At 34.5% G+C, this 21478-nt stretch overlaps 1 protein-coding gene across 1 annotated transcript in view; it reads left to right on the top strand.

Moving 5' to 3' along the window:
• LOC135217399 (orexin receptor type 2-like) overlaps positions 1 to 21478 on the top strand; it is a 119127-nt gene that overhangs the window by 93855 nt on the left and 3794 nt on the right. The window contains exons 5-7 of the mRNA XM_064253242.1: positions 14545 to 14634; positions 19957 to 20109; positions 20757 to 20852. Of these exons, the coding sequence (XP_064109312.1) occupies positions 14545 to 14634; positions 19957 to 20109; positions 20757 to 20852 (339 nt within the window). The remainder of the gene's footprint in view (positions 1 to 14544; positions 14635 to 19956; positions 20110 to 20756; positions 20853 to 21478) is intronic.

Raw genomic sequence — 21478 nt, forward strand, 5'->3', positions numbered from 1 at the left:
CACACACGCGCACACACACACACACACAAAGAGAGAGAGTGAGAGATTAATCTTATTAAGCACATGTATTTCAGTTTTTTTACTCTTAAGACAAATGGTAAATGAAACTTTGAGATATACCCGTGATAGTTTATAATGATTATTTGGCTCTACTATGTAGGCCTTTGAACAGCTGCTTAAATCTGAGACGACATTCTTTTTGTAACGTCCAAAATCTCAGGCTCGGCCTAAAATTGCCAAGTAGCGTTGAACTCTTTTTTTTTTTATTAATTTCCAATGTGATACATGTCAACAAGTTTGCGCATTCACAGCTAACACTATTTTCCCTGTGGGTATATGTATATGATCCCTTTTATGCACTGTTGTGTTTCGTAACCCATGTGATTGAACCTAATACGCTTAAGAGAGGTTACATTTTGAAAATAGGAATATGAGTTACAAGTTTTCCTTGAATGTTGAAGTTTTAGGCTGTGTTCAAGCTGCCTGTATGTTGCAAAATGATTTATAGGTGTAAAAAAATAGCCTAAGCCTTCTGAGATGTAGTCTGTTACTAAAGAAATTATTTGTAGAAATTACCCGAGAAGAGCTTTTATTAGGCTCAGAGGTCTGGATAAACTAATTCTTTATGATAATAATAACCTCTTCTTTGAGGAACAAAAGATGATATTTCATTTATATGGAGGAGATGGCTATTAATCGAAATATCTATTTGTATTAATATCAAGGCCTGTGGAACACTTGTTTTTTAGGTAGCTTAAAATATCATTTTCTTAAATGTCCTTCCGCTCGTTTTTGGTGTATGATTTATTCATTCATAAGGTAAATTATTGGCCAGAAATGATTAATATAGAGATATGAATGCAAAGTACAAAGTATTTATAGTAAGTCAAGAAATCTAACACACCTACTATGAGATTCAGGGCCTCTGTAACACGGTTTTTTGGACTTTGCTCCTTATCAAAGCATCGGATGTATATAGCTGAAAGTTGACATATGTATATTTTACAACCACACACAAATTTTGTCAGCATTATCAATAACCTAAACCCAATAGTTTTAATTTTTATAGAGTAAAAATGATCTAGCCGACGCCATGGCCAATGATTACGAGCCAAGAGTCGAAAAACATTCATTACGTAAGCAAAGTAACACCTTTTGACGAAATGTTGCTCCTCCCACCCACTAGACAGAAACCCATTCACCTTGTTCCATCGGCTCTGAAACTCAAAGACTTTATGAATGGCGGAACGATACATATATGTGGGTGGGGTATCTGTGCTAGCGTAGTAATACTACTGTAGCAGCAGTGCCGCAACAGTATAGCAGTAATATACATGAATTAAACGTTTAGGCCAACTGCTGGGATCCTTGAGGATCATTTAGCACTTCTTACAACTACTCGAGAAATTAGTTTTTATAGCCAGAAGTTAAATTTTCTAATCCAACAATGCCCATGGGAGCCTTCAGTGTTATCCTGAATTATAACGAGGCCAAAGTGGGTGGACCCTCATGAAGTCATCATTCTGACGATAATTATTGGTGAAGGTTGAAAGCCAAAATACGGTACCGGCTATTTTTTTTCCAGTAAATAGGTAGATACCCAATAAATAAAAATTGCATGACATTGGATATAGCAGTTATCAAATCAAGCTTGTTTACTATGTTTTTGAAAATTACCATCTATTCCCTACATCTTGTCAATCTGATTGTGACGTATAAAGCAGACTGTAATTTCTTAGGAAACTTATTTTGGGAGTTAGACTAATAATCGAAGTGTTTTTGTATTTATTAACATATTTTGTTGGTTTGTTCATTATGACAATTATCAGTGGAGACGTTCAGAGATCATAAAGGTGTGCTGCTTTGCTTGTATTTAAATTTGTTTGTCATTGTTGCCAGAGGTATAGCCTTTGTTACGCATAGGCAATGATCCATCGAGAAAGAGGGAAGAAATGCTGTCATAAGTTACGTAACGAGTGCGTTCGAAACCTTTTCTCTGAGTAAGTTGGCCCGTCTTCAAAAAAAGTCACTTTTACATTGTAAGTACCAAATTTATTCAACCTATGTAATGCAGAATACAGTCAAAATTTATGTGTAGATATAATGTGTATTCTGAATAAGCTTTATATTTATGAAATGCATAGATAAAAAGTTATTGCGAAAAAACCGTGTTACAGAGGCCCTGAATCTCATAGTAGGCCTAGGAACAAATTCTTGGCTTTAATGAAAGCATAATTCCATAGGCCAATATTTATTTGCTAGCAAACCATAATTTTTGAAGTGGTTGAGAAAAAATTATTTCATTTTTATGGAAATCCTAATATTCCTCTAAAAAATCTGAAATAAATGGTTTCAAGATAATTTCATTGTTGCTACTCATGGTAGACCTATGTTACACGAGGCGGTTCATGGTGCGCCGTCACTTTAATGGTTCACCTGCTGATATCGGTTGATGCATTCTAATTTTGTAGTCACTTATTTAAATTTTTTCAGCATTGAGACATAAAAACAATCAAATAGGACTATTCCAAATTTTATGGTTGCATTGAAAGCAATATTCAAGTTATGATGATTTTTTTTTTTTACATTTGAACTGAAGTTTGGTAATGACTATTTTGTCAAACGCATTGGTGATTAGTAAACGAAAGTTTTGAAAACGTTTCGTAACTGTCTTTCAGAAATTTGACTACATGTCATATTCTCTAATATTTCGAAATATATGACAAATTTCACTATTATGGCCTTATTGTATGCAATAACAGTGTTTTCGCATTGAATTAATAGATGAATATGGAGCATGGTAGTTGCCAGTTCGTGGATTTCGAACGAAATTATATGCAATCATGTTGCATCACTTCCAGAGCATAGCTGAACACTTCGTCATAATAATCATCTTTTCATAAACAGGAAATTTGCTTATAAACGTACTTTCGTAAGCTAACTAATTTTTTAAATGAAACTTCAGAGTATATACCAATCATAGTTTAAATTTTTTCCACCTGTCTTCTCCTTATCATCTAAAAATGTGGAATTTACTTTAAAAATCACCTTCATATGGAAAAGTTTACAGTACTAAAATGTTTAGAATTACGAATTCGTCAACTAGTGAAGTAAAGCTTTTATAAACTGTATATGTAGCAGAATTAGGAAATCATCTTAGTTTCATTTAGAATGGGCGTCCCTTCCTAGAGAGAGAGAGAGAGAGAGAGAGAGAGAGAGAGAGAGAGAGAGAGAGAGAGCTATCATCTCATGCTGTTAGTGTCGCTGGAATGGACACTGTTCTTTGACGTAAAATGAGCCTATACAATAAAATGATACATTGAATTATCATATTTGACATAAAATGGTGCTATCCTAGAGAGAGAGAGAGAGAGAGAGAGAGAGAGAGAGAGGAGAGAGAGAGAGAGAGAGAGAGAGAGAGAGAGAGAGAATTGTATTTTAGTGCACCATAAAACCCATCTTCTGTTATACCGTTTTCTGTAACAAATTTCGTGAACAAGGCCATGTTGGGCATCCTAATATAAATCTGGAAACGCATCTTTCACTAAGTACAATTATTACCGGCTTTTGCTTATGTTTTTTTGTTTACGTATTATTTGTTTATCTTTTTACGTTCATCCCAAAGGGGCTGGTACTAAACATGGTTCCCGTTCTTCACGTAAACTGATAATTACCGAACCATTTTCATCCCAATACCTCTGAAGCTCACGAATTCATAACATCACCTTAATACTAAAAAAAATCACATATTCTTTTAAGTATTATTGGCCATTAGCTTAGTTTCACCTTTGCTTTCTTTTGAAACGTAATCTTATTACAATGGTGGTTTATGATTTTTATAAATACCATTATTGATGGATGCAGTCTTCGTTTGAGTATGCTATGTGAGGTATGATATTAATCATAACCATGCACCTACACACACACACACACACACACACACACACACACACACACACACACACACACATATATATATATATATATATATATATATATATATATATCCAATATATAATATTAAGAATAGCGAACTCATTTTCAAGACAATATTACACGACTTTCATATATATATATATATATATATATATATATATTAATATATATATATATATATATATATATATATATATATATATAATATAAACCAAAGCAGTGAATCCGTAATCGAAACAAACAAAATATCAGATCAATCCTGTTTTCGAAATTCCATTCCTACAATAAAATCCTACCTGTATCATCATCCTCTCCATCGCTTGAATTTACGCCTCAACAATATTTTCCCAGAGCGGGTTCACTGATGGACTTTCTCTCTTCGCTTCATCCCTTTTTCACTTTAATTTTGTACTCTTCTCTGTTTCCGACCTCATTTTTTAGTTTAAAATTTTCCCTTTCACTTTTTTCTTTTTTCATATTTTTTCTCTCTTCTATATTTTATTTTTATTTTCCCCGTTTTACCGTTTTTTTCTTTTGATGTTTTTTTTTTATTTTTCCTTTTTGTGTCCCTCTTTTCCCACTTTCTTACTTTTTACTTTTCCCTTCTTCCCTTTCTTCCTTCTTTCTCGTTACATTTTTTCTTTTTCAATTTTTACTTTTTTTCCTGATCCAATTTTCCATTTTTTCCTATTTTCTAAATTTTTTTTCGTGTTCCGCTTTTTCCTTTTTCCTGTTTTTGCATTTATCCCTTTCACTCTCTCTGTTCCCTTTGCCATTTTTCTTTCTTCCATTTTCCCTTCTGTCTTTTTTTCCTTTTTCCTTTTTCTCCTTTGTCATATTTTCTTTTTGCCATCTATCCTTTTTTATTTTCCCCTTTTTCCATTTATCCCATTCTTCCATTTCAACGTTTCCTTTTTCATTTTCCTATTTTCATTTTTTATGTTCCCTTTTTCCATGCATCCCACTTTCCCTGTTTCCCTTTTCACCTTTTTCCTCTTCCCCTTCAAACCCCCTCCCCCAACCTGCCCCACCCCCAACCAAATGCCATTTTTGCCAGAACCAGATTTAGACGCCAAGTCGAGGCTATTTCCAGCAGCCTACCAGTTTGCATAACGGGATCTGTTGTGAGTAGCACTTTAAAAGATTTTTTTTATTATTTTTCTTTTATTCTGTTTAAAATCGACGTATCGTGGATGGAAAGAGAGATTTGCTGTGAGTAGTGCTTTAATATTTGCGAAATTTATTTATCTTTTTGGTTTGTTTTTTTATTTTTTTTACTAAGTTACTACAATTTTTTTTAAGTTGACATACAGATGCCTGAAACAGACGTGTGAAGCAGAGCTACCTCGGTTTAATGGGACGATTTTCTCTGCTGCAATGGATTTGGTGTCCCTCGGGATCGTTAGAGGACATACTTTTTCTTCTTATACTTTTTTGTGTGTCATTTGCATAAGTATTAAGTATCTAAAGTGATAGATACTTAATACATTATTTCTATATATATAGTGCGGAAAATGTTTACTATTTCTTGTATATATGTAGATTTACAAGAATATCACACACACGCAGTATATATATATATATATATATATATATATATATATATATATATATATATATATATATATATATATATATCGTCTGAAATTCTGTGTTTTTTATTCATATCTAAAATATAAGCATTGTTCTTTTCATTTTACGAGAAATTCTCTGCCATTTAATCTCTCTTACCCGCAGAAATATTTCATAACCTATCTCTCTTTTTAAAACATCAGTAAATTGATTTCCTTTAAATATTGTCTTCTGCGAGGTGCCTTATCCTAAATTCATATCTGCTTGAACTTATTATTATTCATTTCATTCATTCCATAGCAAAAAATCCTATTATTGGTTTCTGTTATGTCATAACGTCCAGATTACAATGATCACAAAACACTGCATTCAGTCATGTTTGTTACTTTAGAATCGCACATATATTTAAATGTTTTTTTCCATTATCAGAATATTACAATAAGTGATACTCCGTGGCCGGGGTGAGTAGCGCGTGCCGGTAGTCAACTCGAGCAGTGTACGCTTTGTTTAAGGTTGTTTGTGGCGTCCCTTCAGCCCCTAGCTGCAACCCCTTTCATCCCTTTTACTGCACCTCCATTTATATTCTCTGTCCTCCGTCTTACTTTTCTTAACCTTCACCTAACAATTGTTTCAGCGTGCAGCTGCAAAAGGGGTTTGTTTCCTCCTCCTGTCACACCTTTCGTTCAAACCTTTTTGTTCCTCTCACTCTCCCTTTTAGCGCAGGATGACCTCATCATAGGTCCCAGCACTTGGACTTCGGTCTGAATTTTATATTCCATTCCACAATTAGGGAGTAACATAAATTCATTATTTTCCTGCGTTTTGTAATCAATGATTTCGCGTTATCTGGAATTCAAATTTTTTCCTCGTGAAAGGATGTCTATACGTTCATTATCTCCGATGTTTGGTGCGAAATGTAAGCATGAATTCATAATCTACTTTCACAAAGTATTAGTCTCAAAGAACAAATTACAAATACGAAGATAAATAAGTATGAAAAACGCTTAAACGCATAGAAATTAGAATGAAAACGTCTGCATTTTTATTTTCACCACAGCTTAACAGACAAGGTACATTTTCACTCCGCCATCACAAAAGAGTGATTAAGGGACCTGTGCACATTTTTGCATATCAGTTTATTTTTTTGATGCTGCAAATCCCCCGAATTTCGGCAGCGCTTTTCTTATGAAAAAAAAAAAAGAACTCCGCTAGACGTGATCTGGTTCCGGAATATGAAGAAAAACGGTTTTTCTTTTTTTCGTGTGTGCTCCTTTACGTCGATAATGGGAGAAACTTATTCAAACGCAGACACGCACACGCACATAGTACAAACACACACACAACAAACTACAAACACACACACACAAAACACACACACACACACACACACACACACACACATATATATATATATATATTATATATATATATATATAATATATATATCTATTATATATTAATCAGATGGTCCTACCAGTATTAACTTATGCATCAGAAACTTGGAGCCTTACTAAAGCCTTAGAACATATGCCAGTTGCAACTCAAAGAGTTATGGAAAGAATATTGATGGGGATAACACTAAGGGACAGAAAAAGGGCAACATGGGTACGAGATCAAACTAAAGTAGATGATATTCTAACAACAAGTAAGAAAAAGAAATGGGCCTGAGCAGGACATGAGAATGTCAGAGAATAGATGGACGAAAAGAATAACAGAATGGGTCCCTAGAGATTGCAAACGAAGCAGGGGAAGGAAGAGAAGACGATGGATTGACGGCTGATGATGATGATGATGATGATATATATATATATATATATATATATGTATACACACACACACACATATATATATATATATATATATATATATATATATATATATATATATATATATATATATATATATACATAGTATGAATAACTTGATCACGAAGTATATAAAACGTGATGCTACGTATAAATAAAGGTTTTTTGCCACGAAGGAAAAAATGAAAAAGCGAATTAGCCAAGTACTTTCGGTCCTGTTCGGACCCTTTACTGAGGCAAACTGCCTCAGTAAAGGGTCCGAACAGGACCGAAAGTACTTGGCTATCTCGCTTTTTCATTTTTTCCTTCGTGGCAAAAAACCTCTATTTATATATATAGTATATATATATATATATATACATATATATATATATATATATATATATATATATATATATATATATACATATATATATATGTAGTATACACACACATATATATATATACGTATATATATATGTATACACACAGATATGTACACGTATATATATATATATATATATATATATATATATATATATTATATATATATATATATATGCGTGTGTGTGTGCCTGTGTCTGCGTGTGTTTACGTGCATTTGAACATTGATGTTAAGGGTTTTAAGGGTTAAACGTTGAATATTTTTAACATTTTCATCATATGCGGTATGATTAGCAGGGTTCAAACTACGGAGGAAAAAATAAGCACACATCCTTTGGTGAAAAGCCGCGTCCTTTTAACAGCTGACCCAGATGACTCGTTGTTTGATTATCCTACAGCACAGGGAACACAGAAGAAGAAGAAGAAGAAGACGCTGATGTTTGTTGATTAGCGAAACGAGATCTGCTTCTATATGCTACTGTTGAGAGGGATAATTTCGTTATTTTAATTAATCTTCTACAATTAATTACTAAATCCTGAGGTTGCTCCATCTAAAAAGGGTTTTATTTTATAGCATAAAAACAATAGCATACAAAATGTAAGACAAATGCCAAGCGTAAGGATCAATGAAGCCATTCAGCAGTGAAAGGGGAAGTGAGAGTAGAAAGATTTGAAAGGTGTAACAGGAGGAAAACCTTTTCTAGTTGCACTATCGAAACAAGCGTTAGGAGAGGGTTCAGGAGAGTAAGGTGGAAGAAAAAGAATATGTGCGGAGGAACAGTCAAAGGAATGAAAGGGAATGCAGGAGGGACGCTACAAAGAACGTTAAGTAATGTCTACAGTGCGCCGCATGAAGTGTATCCATATTCTCTCTCTCTCTCTCTCTCTCTCTCTCTCTCTCTCTCTCTCTCTCTTCTCTCTAGTTTTCCTTACTATTCCCTTCTTATCTCTTTTTGTGCATTCATCCTTCTCCCCTCCAAACAACCCTTTCTCTCTCTCTCTCTCTCTCTCTCTCTCTCTCTCTCTCATTTCCTATTTTCTCACTATTACTTAGTTATCTCCTTTGCATTCTTCCTTCCCTCCTCCCCTTCTCCCTCTCTCTCTCTCCAATAAGGCAGGCGATGCATCGGCAGTATATTGACGGTGCATCTCGGGCGAAGGCTTCTGTGCCAAGACATCGTACTCAGGGGGTATCGCCTGTGAATGAATACTTCGCTGTTAGGATTCATAGTTCCCCAGGGTATGGGAGCTTTCAAACAAAGTTATCATTTTTATCTTCTCTCTCTCTCTCTCTCTCTCTCTCTCTCTCTCTCTTTTGGGGGGATGTGTGTGTGTAGGGAACGGGGAGTGGTGTGGGTGGGCATGATTGCTTTTCAATTTTTAAGGGCTTGGTTATGCGTCACTATGGATTTCTTCGAGGTGATATTAACGGCCTTCATTCATTTCTGAGGAGGTGTGTCTATGTTTAAGTATGCCCTATTTATTCACTTATGTTTTGCTTGGTTCTAGTAGGGGTCATATGGAGTCACTGTGCATTTTACAATATTAATTTATTTTATTTTATTTTGTATCTCGTAGGCCAATGTTTCATGTACATATAGTATATATATATATATATATATATATTATATATATATATCTATATATATATATATATATCTATATATATATCCTTAAATCCTCGGTAGAAAGGTGAGTGAAACGGGGAACTTGGAACACTTGAAAATGTAGAATAAACTACGAAAGTACTTGTTCCAAGTCCCCTGTTTCATTTACCTTTCTACCGAGGATTTAAGGATTTGTATCGTGTTCCTTAGTGCTACATGACATATACATACATATATATAATATATATATATATATATATATATATATATATATATATATATATGTGTGTGTGTGTGTGTGTGTGTGTCTGTGTCTGTGTTTGTAGATACAGCTCTGGCTTACGAGATAAAAGATAACAAACAAATAAACAGTTTTATGACCCGTGCGACTACTGATCCCACGTGACCATATCTAAAATAAAAATATAAAATTATAGATAGACAACTGAATAAATAACAAACAAATCAAGCATGCTTAACCATATATATATATATATATATATATATATATATATATATATATATATATATATATATATATGCACATATATAGTATATATAGTATATATATATATAAATATATATATATATATATATATATATATATGTATATATATATATATATATATATATATATATATATATATATATATATTTATATATATATATATATATCCCATAGGAGAGAGAGAGAGAGAAGCTTCAACATTTTCCTCCACTAACCTCCCACGAGGAGCGTAATCGTAATGAATTCTATCTGGAGTGTAAAAGACAAAGGATATAATACCTTACTTGTGGGGGGAGTGTTGCGTGGTGGGGGGCCTGTGGCCGCACGGTTGGTAAGGGGAGAGAAGTGGTGGGTCGGGGAGTTAGGGGGGGGGGGATTTTGCAGACAGCCTTATTCACTGTAATGCATTTATCAGTGGTCTCTCGTGAGAGAGCGAAAAGAAAGTGCAATGGACGATTCTAGTATGTTACATGGATGAGCTTTCTCTCTCTCTCTCTCTCTTCTCTCTCTCTCTTTCAACTATTTAATCTTATTAATTCCTTCTCTCACTCTCTTTCTCTCATTTTTCTCAATATTCTCTTTTATTTTCTTTACACACACTCTCTCTCTCTCTCTCTTTTCTTCTCTGACTTCTATTTCCAGTATTTCAGTATTTTAAGAAATCTCATTTAATATCACTTTATAGCCTCTAAACAACATGCATATTAATTAATTAAATGCACGAATGATAAGCACACATACTACGCAATAAAATCTCCGCTTTCATTTTAAGTTAATACCCGTTAGAATCTGAGCAGCTCTGCCGTCAAAAATTAAAGCTATAAAATGGAAACTAAAAGGCCTAATGAGGCGTGAGCTCACTCACGAAAAGAATCTGGATGTATGATATTTATTTTGCAAAATTAAATAACGAATTCACGTCGTGCAATTAGAACTCCAGAAGTCCAAGCGAAGATGCATTGCAATGCTTCTCTAATGTAATTCTTGTATTTGAATAATTTACGTAGTTTTTTTTTTTTACTTATTTATTAATTTGTATTTTTTTCCTTTTTAATATGTGGTCTCTTCTTTCTCCATTTCCCAATATCTTCTGTTTCTTCTTTCAAATGAATATCATATTCTTTGGAAGCTGGAATTTCAAGAGAGTGGCCACTTTGGTGGGCTTGTTCCATATGATTAGGGTTCATTTTCTGAATAATAATAATAATAATAATAATAATAATAATAATAATAATAATAATAATAATAATAATAATAATGTGGCGCCGTGGAGGAGTGGGTTAGGTCGTCAATGGACTTAAGTCAAGTTAAGCAACATTGGGGCTGGTCAGTCGTTGGATGGGTGACCACTCTCCTCTGCGTTGATTCCTTGGGAAAGGATCTTTACCATAATTTCCTCAGTCTACTCAGCTGTAAATGAGTACCTATCCCTGATGGGGTAGGGTCCAGCTATGGGTTAAATAGCAAAACTCAGCAATGATGGAAAGAAATGAAGGAATAAACGAATAAACGACAACGACGTAAATGGAACCTCTGGCAACAGAGGAGCTTCGTCCGGCAACCAGGTATCCAACCCAATTGAAGGGGAAGACGGTCAGGTACTTGGAGGTCGTCATCCAGCAACTGATCACCACAACGACAGTAATCAACAGCCTGAGATTGGAGCTACAGAAGCAAAAAGGAAGAAATGGACAAGAGAAGAAAATAAGGAAATATGGAGATGCTACATCAGAAGCAACCCGACGGAGAGAAGATATAGAAGATTGGTCAACATCTGGAATGAGAGGAATAACACCCCCCAAATAGAGCAGAGGCTGGCAGACCAAGTAAGGAACATAAAGAAAAAGAACTGGCTCTCCCCAACAGAAAGAGAAGAACTGGAAAGGGAAATGTCATACGACAACGAATTACACGAAGACGAACTGAGAGACGATGCCACAGAAGACGACAGGGAGGATAAGGTATCAAACAACGACACATGAAAACACCGAATAAGTAACAGAGAGGACGGAATGGGTAGAAAAGATTAGACAATGGATGGAGCCAGATACAGAGAGAACAAAGATCCCCTCCATGAAAGCCTACAACACCAAGAAATTAAGGGAGAAAACAAGTGAGGTCAATGAAATAATGGGCATAATACGCACCACCAGTATCACAGAAACAAATAACTTGGCATATGCAGGAGCAAGATTAGTAGCAGAACTGATGGGGATTCGAACACCACGAATAGCAGAACAACTCCAGGATTGTATCTCAAATCACCATGCACCCAAATGGATGACCACAGGAAGAACATCCTTAGTACAAAAAGACAAGAGTAAGGGAAATATAGCCAGTAACTACAGGCCTATCACCTGCCTACCAATAATGTGGAAGTTACTAACAGGTATCATCAGTGAAAGGCTATACAACTACCTAGAGGAGACAAACACCATCCCCCACCAACAGAAAGGCTGCAGAAGGAAGTGTAGGGGCACAAAAGACCAGCTCCTGATAGACAAAATGGTAATGAAGAACAGTAGGAGAAGGAAAACCAACCTAAGCATGGCATGGATAGACTATAAGAAAGCCTTCGACATGCCTGAAAATATATGGGGCAGAGGAAAACACCATCAGCTTCCTCAAAAATACAATGCGCAACTGGAATACAATGCTTACAAGCTCTGGAATAAGACTAGCAGAGGGTAATATCAGGAGAGGGATCCAGGGCGACTCACTGTCCCCACTACTCTTCGTAGTAGCCATGATACCCATACCGGGTACCAACTCAAGAAAAGAGGCAACAGAATCAACCATCTGATGTTCATGGACGACATCAAGCTGTGGTAAGAGCATCAAGGAAATATATACCCTAATCCAGACTGTAAGGATTGTATCTGGGGACATCAGGATGGAGTTTGGAATAGAAAAATGTGCCTTAGTCAACATACAAAAAGGCAAAGTAACGAGAACTGAAGGGATAAAGCTACCAGATGGGAGCAACATCAAACACATAGATGAGACAGGATACAAATACCTGGGAATAATGGAAGGAGGGGATATAAAACAGGAAAGAATATATGCAGAGACTCAAGGCGATACTCAAGTCAAAACTCAACGCCAGAAATATGATAAAAGCCATAAACACATGGGCAGTGCCAGTAATCAGATACAGCGCAGGAATAGTGGAATGGACCAAGGCAGAACTCCGCAGCATAGATCAGAAAACGAGGAAACATATGACAATACACAAATCACTACACCCAAGAGCAAATACGGACAGACTATACATAACACGAAAGGAAGGAGGGAGAGGACTACTAAGTATAGAGGACTGCGTCAACATCGAGAACAGAGGGGCAATATCTGAAGACGAGTGGCTAAAGAGTGCATGGGAAGAAGGACTAATAAAAGTAGACGAAGACCCAAAAATATACAGAGACAGGAGAATGACAGACAGAACAGAGGACTGGCACAACAAACCAATGCACGGACAATACATGAGACAGACTAAAGAACTAGCCAGCGATGACACATGGCAATGGCTACAGAGGGGAGAGCTAAAGAAGGAAACTGAAGGAATGATAACAGCGGCACAAGATCAGGCCCTAAGAACCAGATATGTTCAAAGAACGATAGACGAAAATACCATCTCTCCCATATGTAGGAAGTGCAATACGAAAAATGAAACCATAAACCACATAGCAAGCGAATGCCCGGCACTTGCACAGAACCAGTACAAAAAGAGGCATGCCAGTGGAAATCGTACCCATAATCATAGGAGCACTAGACACGATCCCAAGATCCCTGAAAAGGAATCTAGAAAAACTAGACGCTGAAGTAGCTCCAGGACTCATACAGAAGAGTGTGATCCTAGAAACGGCACACATAGTAAGAAAAGTGATGGACTCCTAAGGAGGCAGGATGCAACCCGGAACCCCACACTACAAATACCACCCAGTCGAATTGGAGGACTGTGATAGAGCAAAAAAAAAAAAAAAAAAAAAAAAAAAAGAAAAAGAAAAAGAAAAAAAAAATAATAATGGTACTATTCCTAAAGATCAGTAGGTATTTTCATTAGAAATGTCCTGTTGAATGTACTTCAAAAAGAATGGTCACATGCTCACACAAATGATAACGTTTATCGCAACAGTTATTTAACAAACACATAAATAAATGTTTTTTCACTTGGCCCCCGTGATTTTGTAGACTAAAAAAATAGTATTTGTGAGCTAAAATCCATTCTAATTCTTCGACCTGGCTAAATTGTTTAAGGCTGGAATTTAATTCGGAGGGATGTTAGTGATGGTAAACGATTGATAAAAAAATGAATATTAATTTCATACGCTTATTTCAGGTTGAGAATTTTGGACACCTATCTCAAAAATTTAATTGTGGAGGGAAGGAGGAAATTGCTACTGACACCATACTTTTTAAAACTATTCTGTCTCTGTCTCTCATATATGTCCATTAACACACACACACACACAATATTATATATATATATATATATATAGATATATATATATATATATATATATGTATATATATATATCTATATATATATATATATATATATATATATATATATATATATATATATGATTACATACATATAAACACACATATGCGTATGTATATATATATATATATATATATATATATATATATATATATATATATATATATATATATGTGTGTGTGTGTGTGTGTGTGTGTGTGTATTCCCATGATTGTAAAAGTTTACAATTTCCGTCCTTTTCATTTCCAGTGGGATGATTTCGTAGAGGAGAGCTGTTCTGACATAATGTTCAGGTGCAACATGAACGCCAGTGTCGTCTTCAGATATTATCGCATTCTGGTAAGTTTTTTTTTATTCCTTTTTCATTCGTGTGTTTTTCCTTTAAACTTTGATTCCTTTTTCACTAGATGGTTTTTTTTTAAATTCCTTTTTCACTTAATTTTTTAAAATTTTTCACTTGATGTTTTTTTTTTTAAATTCCCTCTTCACTTAATTTTTAAAAATTCCTTTTTCACTCGATTTCTATCTTTTTTATTTTCATTCCCTTTTCTTTCGACTTTTTTTTTGAGGTCATTGAATATGAGGGGTAGAACCAACATTATTGAGGAACTAAAGAGTAAGAGGAATAAGAGTGGAATAACTTGGGAAAATCTTGATAATAACTGAAGAAATCGGTATAAATAACTATGAAAAATGACACAAAAATATACAAGGAAAACAACGAAAATAACTAAGGAAAATTATGACCATAACTAGGAAAAAAGTTAATATGAGTGTAGAGAAATTGTGAAAATAGCCAGAAAAACGGTGAAAATATCGACGGAAAACTGTGAAAAAAGCAGAGAAAGTAGTTATAATAACTGGATAAAACTGTGAAATTAAATAAGGAAAATAATTATCATAACTGAAAAAACTTATGAAAATAACTATGAAAAAGGGTGAAAATTGAATAGAAAAAGCGGCGAAAATAACTCTAGAGAAAGCGGTGACAATAACTAAAGGAAACGTTGAAACTGACAGGACAAAACTACGAAAGCAATGATTAACAACGGTGAAAATAATAGGCGAAAACTATTGAAATAACTATGAAAAACAATGAAAATATGTATGGAAAACGTTGGAAATAACTACGAAAAATTATGAAAATAAATAGGGAAACGGTGAAGATAGCTATGAAAAACGGTGAATATATCACGAGAAAACGGTGAAGAAAACTATGGAAAATGGTGAAAATGAATAGGGAAAGCAGTGACATAACATAACGAAAAAAGGTGAGAATAACCGGAGAGAATGGTGACCACAACTACAGAAAAAACGGTGAAAATATTGAGAGAGAACAGTTGAAATAACTGGAGAGAATGGTGAAAATAACTGGAGAAACGGTGAACATAACTGAAGATAACAGTAAAAAGCAATGAAAATAATTAAGGAAAAAGGTGGAATTAACTATGAAAAATGTGAAAATAACTTGGGAAAATAACTATGAAAACGGTAAAAACAGTAAAATAACATGAGAAAACTGTGAAAATAACTATGATAAATGGTGACAATAGCTATAGAGAACGGTGAAAATAACTACAGAAACCAGTAAAAATAACCCAAGAAAATGGTGAAAAGAACTATGAAAAAACTGACAATGACCGAAGAAAACGTTGGAAATAACTATGAAAACTGTTGAAAATAACGGAAAGTCTGTTGAAAATAACTAGGGAACAGAATCAATAACATGGAGTGGCGATCTTCCCGAGTGTGTGACCTCTGGCAGCCATATTGAAAGGTCTCGCTCCAGCTCATAGTACTAGGCTTCATTACTATTATAATTTATATTATGATTTGTTTACTATTATTATTATCATTTGACCCAATTTCACGAGGAAAATTACCTTACAAAAGCAGTTTGGCCTAAACACTTTAATCATTGTGGTCAAGGCCTAAGCAACTGCTCTTGGAGCTAAGCAATGTCTAGCACAAATGGTTCCTGTAAATTCAAGACTTTCTTTACAGTCTCTAAATACTAACTAAACAGTAAAGCACAATCATTTACACTAACAATCATTATACTCTTACACTCACTAAACACAATTTCTATACACTCAGACTAACTAAAACACATACTCTTACACTCACTAAACACTAGCACTTACTATACACTCATACTCATTAATACTAAACATTCACTAGGTACTTGCTATACACTAAATGCTCAATAACACTCATTAAACACTAAATTCACTGTACCCTAAGCACTTACTGAACATTCACTAAACACTCACTTAAACCTAAACATTCATTAAACACTAAACACTCACTAAACTTTCACTAGCACTCACTATGCACAAAACATTCACTAAGTACTCACAATACAATAAACACACACTAAACTTTCACTAAGCACTTATTATAAACTAAACACTCACTAAATACTAAACACTCATTAAACACTAAATACTAAAAAAACCCTAAATCCTCATTAAACACTCATTGAACACTAAACAGTCACTCAGCATTCACTAATCACTCATTGAACACTCACTAAATACTTACACACTAAACCTTCACTAAGTCCTAAACACTCGCTAAACACTTACACACTAAATATCCACTAAACCCTAAACACTCGCTAAATAATCGCTGAATAACTTCACACTATACATCCACTCAATACTTACGTACTAAACACTAATATTTTCTGAACTCTAAACACTTACTAAACTTACACATTAAACATGAACACTCACTAAGCATTCATTGAATATTTACAAACTGAACATTCACTAAACACTAACACTCACAAAACATTCATTGAACCATAAACACACACTAAATATTCACTGAATACTTATATATTTAACTTATACACTTAACATGAACTAAATCCTAAACACTACTAAACATTCACTGAATACTTATGCTCTACATTCAATAAACACTTACTCATTAAACATTCACTAAACACTTACACACTTAACATTCACTAAACCCTAAACACTCACTGAATACTTACATGCTAAACATTTACTAATATTAACAAAATATTCACTAAACCCTAAACACTAAACATCTACTAACATTCACGAAACATTCACTAGACCCTAAATGCTAAACATTCACTAAACACCAACTCTTTAAACGTTCAGGATAAAAACAATCATAATCACACTAGGCCCCTGTTCAATTTGCTAATTACCAGACCTTTAAAGATGGCCGCATGGCTCTGCAGCGCCGCCCTGGTGGAATACCGCCGAACTACGTAGTACTGCCATAAAGATAGCATCTCCAGATATATAGTCTCTATTGGGAAAACGTTGCAAATGATTAGCGGAAACAGTGGAAATACCTAGGGAAAACAGTGAAAATAACTCAAGAAAATAGTGATAATTGAGAAGCTTTATATCCTTGATTATATTCCCATTTATTTATTTTTGTTTTGTAAAGACATTACAAGCAAAAACGATTTCCCAGAGAGAGAGAGAGAGAGAGAGAGAGAGAGAGAGAGAGAGAGAGAGAGAGAGAGAGAGAGAGAGAGAGAGAGAGAGATTAAGCCTTCTAATTTTCCAGATCTCAAGGGGGCTAAAGAAGCAACATAGCATAAAATAAATAAATTAATTCCAATTATTTACGCAGAATAAAAAAAGACGCGATCATTAAAACAGAATTATAAATTATTAACTGCATACGTGGATGATATATTTATCCCATGAGAAATATAATTACTTACCCATTTCCCCCCAAAAAAAATTTATAATCATTTAAATATGTTTTAATACTTGGAGATCAAAGCAGAAAAACTTTTTTGTATAGATACAGAGGAATAAAACTCGTAGTCGTATGGAAAGGATGCTTTATAGAAGCTAGTGGATAAAGATAACAAAGAATAATTGTAAGTTTTGGTAGATGAAAGTGTTGGTCTAAGATTTGGTAAATGAAGCTCTTGGTCTAAATTTAGGTAGATGCAGCTGAGGCTTTAAGGTTTGGTAAATTAAGCTGTTGTTTTAAATTTAGGTAGATGCAGCTGAGGCTCTAAGGTTTAATAAATTAAGCTGTTGGTTTAAATTTAGGTATATGCAGCTGGGTGTCTAAGTTTTGGTAAATGAAGCTGTTGGTTCAAATTTAGGTAGATGCAACTGAGGGTCTAAGTTTTGGTAAATGATGCTGTCGGTCTAAATTTAGGTAGATGCAGCTAAGGCTCTAAGTTTGGTAAATTAAGCTGTTGGTTCAAATTTAGGTATAAGCAAGATGAGTGTCTAAGTTTTGGTAAATGAAGCTGTTGTTTAAATTTAGGTAGATGCAACTGAGGGTCTAAGGTTTGGTAAATTAAGCTGCTGGTTTAAATTTAGGTATATGCAGCTGGGTGTCTAAAGTTTGGTAAATTAAGCTGTTGGTTTAAATTTAGGTAGATGCAGCTGGGTGTCTAAGGTTTGGTAAATTAAGCTGTTGGTTTAAATTTAGGTAGATGAAGCTGAGGGTCTAAGTTTTGGTAAATGAAGCTCTTGGTCTAATTTCCACTACTTACGGTAGCTGAAGCTTTGAACCACCAAGACATGAAGGAAACTTTCTTTCAAGTCTCTCTACAGATGAACAATGATGACCCTATGTGAAGCCTCGATAAACGAAACTGTTTCTTCCAAGTTTCTCCAAACATTGCCGATTGTTGCTCGAGAAGTTTCAGCAAACGAAACTGTTGCTTCAGCCTTTGTGAAGCAAGAAAAAAAAAAAGAATCTGTTAGTCGAAAAATTCTCTTGTTTTGACGGCTCGTTCTCTTCCATCAGAAACGGCTATTGGAAAACGATTAGCTGAATTAGAGGAAAAAGCTTTTCATGCAGAGAACGGTGAGAGACCGACCGGTTGGTGTGGCAACGATGGGCTCTGTATTTATTGTTATGGAACGAGGCGGAGGCTCTCTCTCTCTCTCTCTCTCTCTCTCTCTCCTGATACAAATTTCTCGTTCTTTCATGATTTTCCCCCTTTACATTATGTGGCAGTATTGCTCATACAGTAATGCTCTCTCTCTCTCTCTCTCTCTCTCTCTCTCTCTCTATCCACACACACACGCATACTCGTATATATATATATTATATATATAATATATATATATATATATATATATATATATATAGATATATATATATATATATATATATATATATATATATATATATATATACATATATATGTGTGTGTGTGTGTGTGTGTAATATTACCTTCACAGTAGTACTTGATATGGAATACTTGGTATGGAACAGGGCAATCTCTCTCTCTCTCTCTCTCTCTCTCTCTCTCTCTCTCTCTCTCTTTCGATCGATCGATCGATCGATCGATATGAATTTCTCGTTTTTTTACGAATTCATTCCTTTACTTGTTCTGTAGAATCTCTGTCGTAAATGATAAAGCTTTAGAATTCTATCGAATTTACGAATCTGGTTTTTACTTGTTCTATATTTTTTTTTAATATTTGCGTTTTTTATTCGGAGTCTATTCATTTTAAATGATACAACAGCATATTATATATATATATATTATATATATATATATATATATATATATATATATATATATATATATATAATATCACTATGGAATCCTAAACGTAAAAACAAGCGTACTCACGAACACCCAATCAGTTCACCAACCAAAGAGCTTCTCCCTCTTACTCCAACCAGCTTGCAGTGATGATATTCTTCATCCCGGCCATCGTGATGGTGGCAGCCTACGCCATCATCCTACTGAGGCTGTGGTGTGTCAAAAGGCCCACGGTGCACGCCCCTTCCTACTCTACGGCACCCCTAAATCCACACATGAGAGCCAAACGTAAGGTAGGTGTACCCCCAAAGGCGATTTGAGTGACTGACGGGGTTATAGAAAACGGCTGTCAAGGTTGATTCAACGCGCTAATAGAAAACGGAGGTCGTGTTCATTGATTGTCATATAATGAATTATAACTTGAATTAACCATAGTTGGTGTATCATGATAAAGTTGGGCGCATATAGTATGTAATAATTAATGTGGTTTGTCATTAGATTAACAGCGTGCATATATATATATATATATATATATATATATATATATATCTATATATATATATATGTATATATATATATATCTATATATATATATATATATATATATATATATATATATATATATATATATATATATATATATATATATATATTATCTATATATATCATGAGGAGAAAGACATATTGACTTGCTAAAAAGGGTAAATTTATTCCCGACATTTCGTAATGTCTTCATTACATTTTCGAGGGCTGTATGAAATAGACAACATAAATTAAAAGGCTATGAATTTAAAATTTAAAAATGAAATGTACGCAAATCAGGACTATGCACATAAGCAAACATTCACAGATGTTATGTTAAGAATGTCGGATGTTCTCTCGATTAACCAAAAAAAGTCTCATTGGCAAGATTAAATTTTAAATTTTGATTTATTTTCAGATCGTGATTTTGACGGCCCTGGTCCTTTTGGCTTTCCTGATTTGTTGGTGTCCTCTGCATATTCTGCATTTCTACGATATTGTCAACCACCATCCGGTAAGTTGGTTTGACCGAGATCAGATTCCCTTCAGAGCCTTTCTTCTTCTTCTTCTTCTTCTTCTTCTTCTTCTTCTTTTCCGCCTTTCTACTTTTTTTTTTCTTACTCTCCTCTTCCTTTTCCTCCTGCTCTCCTGCTTCTGCTTCTTCTTTTTCTAAAGTCTCTTATCCTCCTTCAGCGCTTGTGCAAACCTTCTTTCTTCTTCTTCTTCTTCTTCTTCTTCTTCTTCTTCTTCTTCCTGTAACCTTGTTTAATTGTGGAAGATTAAAGATGATTTCTCTTTAGATTTAATTTCCAACTCATACAGATAAGGCCTCTTCATACAATCATCTTTTAAAATAGCAGACGATTATATATTGAAAATGATAGGCGCGAGAGAGAGAGAGAGAGAGAGAGAGAGAGAGTCTTATGAATGGTTTTTTCCCTAATAAGTAAGAATTACCTTATCAAGGCTAGTTCAGATTTGATGGTATACTACACGTGATGATAATATAATGAACACAACTCACGTCTCTCTCTCTCTCTCTCTCTCTCTCTCTCTCTCCCCGCTATATTCACTGTCCATATAGAATGTGATGCAAATCACATAATAAATAGGCGCCCACAAGCACAAAGACAAATTAAT

Source organism: Macrobrachium nipponense, chromosome 7 (assembly GCF_015104395.2).
Source record: "Macrobrachium nipponense isolate FS-2020 chromosome 7, ASM1510439v2, whole genome shotgun sequence".
Lineage (NCBI taxonomy): Eukaryota > Metazoa > Arthropoda > Malacostraca > Decapoda > Palaemonidae > Macrobrachium > Macrobrachium nipponense.